This window comes from Oryza sativa, chromosome 10 (genome assembly GCF_034140825.1).
Source record: "Oryza sativa Japonica Group chromosome 10, ASM3414082v1".
Classification (NCBI taxonomy): Eukaryota; Viridiplantae; Streptophyta; class Magnoliopsida; order Poales; family Poaceae; genus Oryza; species Oryza sativa.
In genome coordinates, this window is record NC_089044.1 from 3363382 (window position 1) to 3374117 (window position 10736).

At 50.7% G+C, this 10736-nt stretch overlaps 2 protein-coding genes across 2 annotated transcripts; one reads left to right on the forward strand and one right to left on the reverse strand.

Annotated features, from left to right (window-relative positions):
* Positions 1-1222: 1222 nt before the first annotated feature.
* Positions 1223-2570, reverse strand: LOC136353703 (uncharacterized). Its single transcript, XM_066304886.1, has 3 exons — positions 2355-2570; positions 1919-2257; positions 1223-1756 (listed from the first exon to the last, which is right to left on the reverse strand). Exons 1-3 carry the CDS (start codon positions 2568-2570, stop codon positions 1223-1225), a joined length of 1089 nt encoding a protein of 362 aa, XP_066160983.1.
* Positions 2571-4992: 2422 nt separating this feature from the next.
* Positions 4993-6358, forward strand: LOC4348129 (putative cyclin-dependent kinase F-2). The gene has a single exon (XM_015758279.3). The coding sequence runs from the start codon at positions 5077-5079 to the stop codon at positions 6055-6057; it is 981 nt and encodes a 326-aa protein (XP_015613765.1). The 5' UTR covers positions 4993-5076; the 3' UTR covers positions 6058-6358.
* Positions 6359-10736: the final 4378 nt, after the last annotated feature.

Here is a 10736-nt window from a genome sequence, read left to right on the forward strand (position 1 = left end):
GGCTACTAGGATGGGGGGGAGGTGAGGTAAGCTTTCAGCTGATTGAGAGCTTGCTTCGCTTCCTCCGTCCACACAAACGGCCCGAGGCGTTTGAGGAGTTTGAATAGGGGCAGCGCCCTCTCTCCCAGCCTCGATATGAATCGACTTAGGGCGACCATGCATCCCGTGACGCACTGCACATCCCTAAGTTTGCTGGGGGGTGCATCCTCTCTATCGCGCGTATTTTCTCTCCTCGGGAGAAGACTAGAAAACCGAGTTTGCCCGCCGGCACACCAAACACACACTTTTCGGGGTTCAGTTTCATGCGCGTTGACCTAAGGCTGTCGAAAGTCTCAGCCAAGTCCTGTAATAACGTCTCCTGGTGGCGCGTCTTTACCACCAGGTCATCGACATACGCCTCTACATTGCGCCTTATTTGATTACTCAAAGTAATGCGAGTCATGCGCTGAAAAGTAGGACCTGCGTTCTTAAGACCAAAAGGCATAGTTGTATAACAAAAGGTGCCTACAGGAGTAATGAAAGCAGTTTTTTCCTCATCTTCCCTAGCCATGCGGATCTGGTGATACCCAGAGTAGGCATCCAAAAAAGACAAAAGGTCGCACCCCGCAGTGGAGTCGACTATCTGATCTATGCATGGTAAAGGGAAGGGATCCTTAGGGCATACCTTGTTGAGGTCCATGTAGTCGATGCACATCCGGAGCTTGCCGTTGGCCTTCGGGACGACCACCGGGTTTGCCAGCCACTCTGGGTGGATGACCTCTCGGATGAAGCCGGCCTCCAGGAGCCGCGTCACCTCCTCTCGGATGAAGGCTTGCCGCTCCGGGGCTTGGCGTCGTACATTCTGCCGGATGGGTCGCGCATCCGGCCGCACGGCGAGGCGGTGCTCAATCACCTCCCTAGGGACCCCGGGCATATCCGACGGCTTCCACACGAAGACATCGGAGTTTGCCCGCATGAAGGAGACGAGCGCGCTTTCCTATTTGGCGTCCAAGGTACCGCCAATCTTGGCGGTCTTGGACGGATCATCGCCAAGGGGAATCTCCTTGACTGGCACCTCGTTGGCCGAGGCAAGGTGCTTCTTGGAGGCGTTGGACGCAGAGGCCTCCGGGACCTGCGGCTCCATGGCTGCCGCCAGGTTGTCGGCGCGATGCTCCGCGCAGGCGAGAGCGACCTTGACATCGCCAAAGACGATGATGGGGCCGCTGGGGCCCGGCATCTTCATTTAGAGGTAGGCGTAGTGGGTGGCGGCCATGAACTTCACCAACGCAAGTCTGCCCAGGACCGCGTTGTAGGGCAGATTGAGGTCTGCCACGTCGAAGTCGATCCGCTCGGTGCGGAAGTTGGTGGAGTCGCCGAAGGTCACCGGGAGCTCAACGTGACCTAGAGGCCACGTGTGACCCGGGGTTACGCCGATGATCGGCAGTGACGGCTGGAGCTTCATTCTCGGGGCCTTGAGCGCGTCAAAGGCAGCCAAGGAGATGATGCTGAGGCTGGTCCCCCCATCGACCAGGACACGCTTCATCTTGACGTTGTGGATGGTCGGGGAGACCACGAGGACCAACTTCCCTCCCCGAGTGAGCACCGTCGGATGGTCGCTCTGGTCGAAGGTGAGCTTTACCTCTGACCAGCGCGCCTTCCGTGCCGCCTTATGAGTCGGGACGGCGGCCAGAAGCTCACGCCTCATGGCCTTGAAGCCACGGCGGGAGGTGTGAGCACAAGCTCCCCCGTCGAGGGTGGCGATGGTCCCCTGAGGTATCTGGAATTCCAGATCCTCACTATCATCGCCGTCGTCGGCAGGGGCCTTCTTCTTGGCCTCCCCTCGCCGGTCATTGGTGGGGGTCGCGGGTGCTTTGCCCTCCCGTCAACTCTGCCGCTTCTCCTCATCGGCTTTCCGAAACCGCTCGTCCAAGTTCTTGACCGAGCGGCAGTCGGCGAGGCTGTGCCGATAAGTGTTGTGCACCGAGCACCACTTGTCCGCCGACCGACCTTCACCGGATGGAGCGGTGGAGCTCGGCCTGCCGCCGGTGGCTTTTTCCTTGCGCGGGGCCCGTGAGGGCCCATCGGCCGCAAGGACGTGGCCCTCGTCATCGGAGCGGGCCGGCTTCCTTTTCCCCCTCCTATCTTGCCGCTTAGAGCGGGGAGCGGGCTCGGGGACAGCCGCACCCGCCGCGCCAGTGCCGGGGGAGTTCCAGGCCCACGCCTCCTTCCGAGCCACCTTGTCTGCCAGCTCGAAGTGCTCGGCGGTGGTCTTGGGCTCCTTGAAGGCAATTTTCTCCAGCATGTGGTTGTGCCGCACGCCATTCCAAAACGTATAAACGACCGCGTGCCAGAATGCACGGAATAGTGTTGCGGACCTGGCAGAAGCGCTGTATATACGAGCAGAGGGACTCATCGTCCTTCCGCTGCAAAGCATGCAGGTCCGCCTCCTCTCCTGGGCGGGGGTACGTGCCTTGGAAGTTCGTAATGAACTGCTGGCACAGGTCCTCCCAGGAGTGGATGGAGTTGAGGGGCTGGGTCATCAGCCAGCCGCGCGCCTGACCCTTAAGAGCCATGGGGAAATAATTCGCCATGACTCGGTCGTCCCCCCCCCCCCCCCCGCTCCGCCACGATGATCGTGGTATAGATCTGGAGAAACTCGGAGGGATTGATGCTGCCATCATACTTCTCCGTAAGGTTGGGGCGAAACTTCGGCATATAGAAGATTCTAAGTCACATCACCGTTAGGCAAAAAATGACAAAGAAAATAATGATTGACGATGTTTAGATTTTTTTTCCATAATTACAACACCGTTGGGCAGAAATAATTAAGGAAATAACAATCTTAATGAGATCATCTTTCTTTCTAGATAAACTTCTTGTTGGCTCCATTAATCTAGAAATAATTTACTCAGTATTGAAATTGATCTTAAATAATAAACATTGATAATTGCATATAATTAGTTTACCTTGGCTTAATCAATCGTATGCAAAATAAACTTAGAATTTCATAGTCAAAGCACCATTGGTCATAAATAATTATGAATAATCTTAAAATTAATTCCTTAATTATACCCCATTGGGTAGAAAATAACTAAGGAACAAAAAAATTATAATTAACATGAAATTATAATAACGTGGATTAAATATAACTTCACATCTTAATGCTTTAATTCTAGTCAAATTTCTCATTGGTTCCATTCGACTATAAATCATTAACTAAGGAAATAACCATTATATAGATCTTGACATGAAATCATAATATTGGTGAAAGAGGGGAATTTAACTATTTGCCACTTTTAGATTTTGGCAATTATCCAAATGCCCTTTACAGATTTGCACTTTTTTTTTGCCCCTCTTAAGAGGTGGTTTCTTAACTATTTACCACTTTTGCCCACGTGACATGCCAACGTGGCAAACTTGGGGTGAAAAATAGTGTGGGACCCACTTGTCAGTCTTTCCCTTCCCTTCATATCTCTCGGCGGCGCCGCCTCACAGCCGAGCCGACATTGTGAACGGAGCTAGGTAGTGGGCTGGGCGTGGGCGTTCATCGGGCCCGTGTCACCGTCCTTGGCCTCCGCCGCCGCTACGGTGGTGGTGGAGGGTTGGCGGCGCCACCATTTGGAGTTGGCGACGACGGAGGTGATGCTGGGGAAATCCGGTTCGGACGAGTGCATGTATGCGGAGAACGGGTGGCGCGAGCGCCAGGAGAGCCCACCACGATGACGGTGAGCGCGATGACGTCGAACACGGCGTAGAGCCTAGGCGTGGGCTGGCGAGGATGCGGGGCATGCAAGGCGTGGCCAGCAGCCATGCACTGGCATGGCTACAGCGGGGTGTACCACACGCGGAGGGCGCACGAGTGGGTATGGATGTGCAAGGTGTGCAAGTTGGCGCCCGCCGCCGTCACCTGGAAGGTCAACGCCGCGGTGCTATGTGCTGCCTGCGATGCCAACATCCACGACGCCAACCCGCTGGCCCGGCGCCACGCGCGTCCCTGTCACGCCCATCGGTTCAGCTGCTGTGGCAGCCGAGGCCGTGATGTTCGGTAGCAGCGATAGCAGCACGGCGCGCTCAACCTCAACCTCAACCTCGGCGTCGGTGTCAGTGTCGGCGTCGGCGCACCAAGCAGTCCTAGAGCTCCTACACCACCACCAAATACGGCGCAGAGCTCGCGGATGGCGTGGAGACGGTGGAGGCGACAGCGATAGGCGCAGGAGCGCCGAGGGATAGCATATGATCCTCTCGATCCTGGGGCTCGCCAGGATAGTAGCGGCCTCGGCGTGTGCTGGGTTTCTCGGGCACGTCGGGATGGACTCAGGATAATAGCGACGGCCATGGGCGCGTCGGGATGGGCTCAGGACGGCGGCAGCCACCATGGGCGCGGGACGCGAACCCGAGGAGAGAGATGAAGTGGAGGAAGAGATTGATGAGTGAGTCCCACACCATTTTTCACTTGAGTTTGCCACGCTGACATGCCATGTGGGCAAAAGTGGCGAATAGTTAACAGACCACCTCTTAGGAGGGAAAAAAATTATAATTGCCAAACCTAAAAGTTGTAAATAGTTAAATTCTCCAAGAAAAGATGCTTAGTAATATCATGCATAGTAAAAAAAGAATATTGCTTGTTTCCTCTCCAATTTTTTTTAAAGTTATCTTTTGTTAGGATTAATTTGTTTATAAATGAACCACATAAAGACTTTTTTAAATCATAATTTTGCAAATAATAGCATATGCATGCCCATGGATCTAACAGAATGTGTGAAGCAGATTAAAAGCAAGATGAACACATCTCCTAAACCGCTACATGTGCCGCATAGGTTGTGTATAATAATCGTTCGCAACAAAAAGGAAAATAAAAACATTATCTAAAAAAACACTCCAGAATTCTAGAATCACCGATCATGTTGGTGCGATCGTGACCGTCCGACGCAGCCTATCTACCAGAACGAGTCGGAGTCGGACTCACCAATCCCCCAAATAAATCCACCGACCACCGCCAAGCGCCAATTCTCCAAATCCGCCGCCAACCAACGCGCCTGCTCCTCCCAAATCCAAATCCTCTTCTCCCATCCGCTTCCTTCTCCTCCTCCCCCGCCCATGGCGTCCTCGGCGGTGGCGAGCCGCAAGCGCGCGGCGCCCTACGATCTGGAGCCCCGTGCCTGCTGCGGATCCTCCCCGGCGAGCGGGCCGAAGCGGCGGCGGTACAACTTCGGGAGCGCCGATGACTACGAGCGCCTCGACGTGGTCGGCCAGGGCGCGTTCGGCGTGGTGCTCAGGGCGCGGGATCGCCGCACCGGCAAGGTCGTCGCGCTCAAGCGCCTCATCGGGGCGGACGAGGGCGGCCGCTTCGCCCCCGACTTCGACGCGCTCAGGGTGGAGGCCGCCTGCCAGCACGCCTGCCGCGGCCACCCCAACATCGTCCAGATCAAGGACGTCGTCGCCGACGCCAAGACAGGTGACCTCTTCCTCGTCCTCGAGTTCGTCGGAAGCAGCCTCCGGGATGAGTTCCCCAGGGCCCACCCGGAGGACATCGTCCGCGCCATGATGCGGCCGCTCGTCGACGCCGCCAAGAAGATGCACGCCTCGCGCGTCATCCATCGGGACATCAAGCCGGAGAACATCCTTGTCAGCTTCTCCGGGCAGCTCAAGATCTGTGATTTCGGGGCCGCCACGCTGATGAAGCCCGCCGGGAAGCCGTACGACCTGTGCCGCCCCGGCACGCTGCCGTACACCTCGCCGGAGCAGCTGGCCGGCAACCGGTGCTACGGCCCCGCGGTGGACATGTGGGCGTTAGGATGCATCATGGGCGAGCTCCTCACCGGCGCGCCGCTCTTCGGAGGCGACATGACTGAGGAGGAGCTGCTCGCCGACCTGTCCGCCAACCTGGACGACCAGCTCAACGAGCTCTTCTATGATGTCCTGCCGGAGCTGTCGCCGGCGGCGCGCGAGGTCCTGTCCGGGCTGCTGGCGTTCGACCCAGAGAAGAGGCTGACGGCGTCGGAGGCGCTGGAGCACCGGTGGTTCGCCGAGGAGCCCAAGAAAGCAGAGTTCCCTGGCTTCGTGCCTCTCTTCGGTTAGTCTGTCAGTGTAGAGTGTTGGTTTCAGATTGTCAGTCTGCATGTAACTTACTAGAACTGTTAGTCTGCAGTCTTGTCTTTAAATTAGAACTGATGATTGGTAGTCTTGTTTAGGACTGATGATTGCATTAGCAAATCGGCATTGCAATCAGTGTAATCTTTTTATTCCGATTTATTCATAGTATGCATATTTATGTAATCTTATTCAATTTGTATAAAGCAATTCTTATGTAAATCCTATTCAATTTGTACAAAGCAATTCAAGGCCCTATTTATTCAATAAAATTATCAGACTTTTTTCAGCTTGGTGAGTCCTGCTTCATGAGTGCTTGTTTGTTAATCTTCAGGAAAAGGGTATAGTTTTGCGATTTGAGGATTCTTACCTTGATTCTAAGCATATACCAAGAAAATGAAATACAGAGTGATCTCAAAAAGGAAAAACAGAAGGGAGAATCTGAGTTTAGGTTGTTTCAGACAATAGACTCATTTGTCAGAATCTGAGTTTTTGTCTGAAAATAGAGTAACAGACTTTATACACTTTCATTTATCATATATGGAGCCTTTGTTTAACGAAAAAGAGAGAAGTGTTAGTTCTTTTTTGTTTGTTTGTTTGGACTCCTCAGTAAGTGGCAATTTAGTTTTCATCAACTCTCAGTTCTTCTGGAGTACAGTAGTATCCTTAAATACTTCGTGTCCTGTTTTGCAATATTCAGAATCATATCAGGACTTCTTTTGTAAGGATAGTTAACTGGAAAGTGTTATGCCCCTTAAGATCATAGTTAGTTTGGAGGTCAGTATTCTTTTAGTGAACTGAAGCATAAAACAAGTGGCTATAACACTGAACATCATCAGCTTCTTCAGACGACATGGAGCGAAGCCTAATCCTCCTGATCTTCACCTTCACTGAAATACTCCTCTTCTGATGAATGAATATTGCAAGAATGAGCATATAACATACTCAACAAGCCACACAGCAAATATGCAAGTGCACAGGATAACAAAGGATGGCATAAAACAGCTCATTTGCAGAAAACAGCATTTAACAAATATTTAAGAGAATAGTAAAACAGTTGAATAATTAACCAATATTAAATAAACACCATACAACACACCCGTGTTGCATAGGCCCAACCACATTTGAACAACCAACCCCAGTTGAACAAATGAAACCTCCAAATCAGGAATTAACCATTCCAAACCAGGAATTAAATTAATTATCATATCATTACCATTGATGAGTAGTGTGAGACTAATCACGAAAAACATTGCTCAACTCACCCATAACCGCAGGTACGGCTATTCGAATAGATTAAACTCTGATCAGAGGTGTACCACTGTACCCACAAGACACAACCCCACATCATGTCACCATGTGCCTCAATACCACCACGGTACCTCGGAAAGGAGTCGTGACAATACCCCTTGCACAACATAACCCATTACAGCGCACCTTTCCTGGATCATAATCACCCCCTTATAAACAAGGCATGGACTCCCCAGCGACCCCCACGGACTTCTCGCCGTTTCACAGTCTGGCGCACTATAATGAATCACGCTATACAAAAGATAAAGCCGTTGCCCACGCTGGCTTGTGGTTGGCACGATAAATGTTTCACAACAGTAGCTCGCGAACCGGTTCTTAATTGTCATGAGCACAACCATCAAAACCATATGCTCACAACCCACCTTAACCAGGTTTAATTATCAATTAATTAACATCACACGATTTACCATCGTGAGCTACCATTGAATATAACCTTAATTAATAATAATTATGTAATATAGTTTATATTTAACCCCTTTTAGTTAGCTAATGTTTCTAAGCATGGCTAAGCAAACCTATATATAGCATTTAGCTGAACCAATCCAATATATAAGGTTCATGCTAATCAAATTATAACCCATAGGAAAATCAAGTCAGCTTCGGCCATTAATTAACTGGGAAAGGTTCACCACCCGATGACATTCGAAAACAATGCACAGTTGAAATAAAATAATAGCTTTAAACGGGTTCAACATGCTCAAAGGGTTGTTTGGGATCTGTGTGACTTGCCTTGGGCTTCCGCAAACGCTTCGGAACCTTCCTCAACGGAAACGCTCTCCTCCGGAACGTCGGAAACTAAAGCAAATAAACAAAATCAACAAAACAGTACAAAAACAAGCATAAACAGTACATGTGGATATTTTTAACATGTAGATCTTGATTATAGAAAAATTTAGAAACTTGAACCACCTAAAACGGATCTACGGTTATTTAGTTATGATTTTCCAAAGTTTTAATCTATTAGAAAATCGGAAAAAAGAAAAAGAAAAGGAGACGATGACGTCATGCTGACGTCAGCCCTGATGACGTCATGCTGACGTCGGCAATGGCGGCCGGCTCGGGTTGGAGAGCTCGCCGGAGCTAGGACGGTCGGCCGCGGAATCGGAGGGCATCTACGCGTAGAGGACATCGAGACGAACCCGATGGTACTCACCACGACAACAAACGGTGCACGACGGCGGCCGGCGACGAGAAGAGGCGGCGCGGCGGCTCGGGTCGACGGCGGCGAACGAGCTCCGGTGGTCGGCGGCGATGGAGAAGGGGCGGCCGAGGTTCCTCACCTCCGTGCGCACCTAACGGCGGCGACGGCAAGCGGCGGCGACGGCGGAGACGGCGGCGCGACGCGACCGAAGACGGCCGGCGGCGGCGGCGGACTTGGCGCACGTGGCGACGGCGCTACGATGCACGGGAGAGGACGAGAGAGGGGGCAAACGGAAGAGGACGACGAGAGGATGCTATATATAGCATCGGATTGAAGAGATCGAACTCCAAACGAGAGGAATCGACTCGGGAAGAAATCAAACTCGGTTTTTAGGGATAAAATCAAAACGAACTCGATTCGGATCAAATCCTCAACGATTAGCTTCGATTCTTGGGGGAAAAGAAAGAGGAGAACGAGAGGAACAAAACCCCTCAAAAACCCGGAGGATTCGGGCTCGGATTGAGGAGGATCGGAGGTGGAAGACGGCGGCTCGGGCTCAGCTTGGCGGCGGCGGCCGGAGGTTGAAGATGGCCCTGACATGTGGGCCCCACATGTCAGCGGCTGGAGGAGGAGGGGGCGGGCGGCTTGGCTTGGGCCGGCATGGGCCGGTTCGGCCGCGCGGAGAGAGAGGGAGTATTGGGCCGAATTCGGCCCAATGACCAAAGAAGGGGTTTTTTGAACTTTTTCAAAAAAAACAATTTGTGAAATGTTGTTTCAATTATTAAAAATACTTCCCTTGCTCAAATAATTCCCAGAAAATTCTAGAAAATAGAGGAGCAAGCATAGTATTTAATAAAATTTTATCTAGCTCATTTTTATGTTGAAAATTTTCCTAGAAAATTAGGGTTTAGCTTGTAGGCTTTTAATTTAATTTCTAAAAATGATTTAAAATATGCATTTTTAATTTTAGTCGATTTTTAGGGCGTGACAAACCTACCCCCCTTAAACGGAATCTCGTCCTCGAGATTCAGAAGAACTGGCGAACAGATGAGGATGAGCTGACTTCAATTCATCTTCTCGCTCCCAAGTGGCTTCTTCTTCTGAATGATTACTCCACTGAACCTTACAGAACCGTATAACGCGATTCCTGGTTTTCCTCTCGCTTACTTCCAAGATTCTGACTGGCTTCTCAACATAAGTTAAATCTTCCTGAAGCTCTATACGATCAGGATCTGTCTCCTCCGTAGGTACACGTAAACATTTCTTCAATTGAGACACATGGAACACGTCGTGTATTCCCGCCATTGACGGAGGCAACTCTAACTGATAAGCTACTTCACCTCTTCGACTCACTATCTTAAAAGGTCCCACAAAACGCGGTGCCAATTTCCCTTTGGTTTGGAAACGATGAACTCCTCGTAACGGCGTAACCCGTAGATATACACAATCTCCTTCTTCAAAAGCTAAATCTCTGCAACGATTGTCAGCATAGCTCTTTTGACGCGACTGAGCAATGCGCAACCTTTCTTGGACAATCTTTACTTTTTCTTCTGCCTCTCGCAATATGTCTGTCCCAAAAACTTGACGTTCACCGGTTTGATCCCAAAGGAGCGGCGTACGGCACTTTCGATCATATAATGCTTCATTCGGAGACATTTGCAAACTAGCTTGATAACTATTGTTATATGAGAATTCCGCATACGGCAAATTATTATCCCAACTTCCACCAAAGTCTAGAACACAGGCTCTCAACATATCTTCTAAAATTTGGTTTACTCTTTCCGTCTGACCATCTATTTGAGGGTGATAAGCAGTACTGAAATTCAAACGGGTACCCAATTCTAATTGTAATTTCTGCCAAAACTTCGAAGTAAACTGGCTACCTCTATCTGACACTATCTTCTTAGGAACACCATGCAAACATACCACTCTGGCCATGTATAACTCTGCAAGCTTATTCCCCGTGTAGGTTGTTTTGACCGGTATGAAGTGGGCGACTTTTGTCAACCTATCAACCACTACCCAAATAGAATCATGTCCTGCCGACGTTCTGGGTAGACCGGTTATAAAATCCATTCCTATTTCTTCCCACTTCCACTCTGGAATCTTCAACGGTTGTAACAGACCGGCTGGCTTCTGATGTTCTGCTTTGACCCGCTGACATACATCACATAGAGCCACATATTCTGCTATCTCATGTCGCATACTGGCCCAC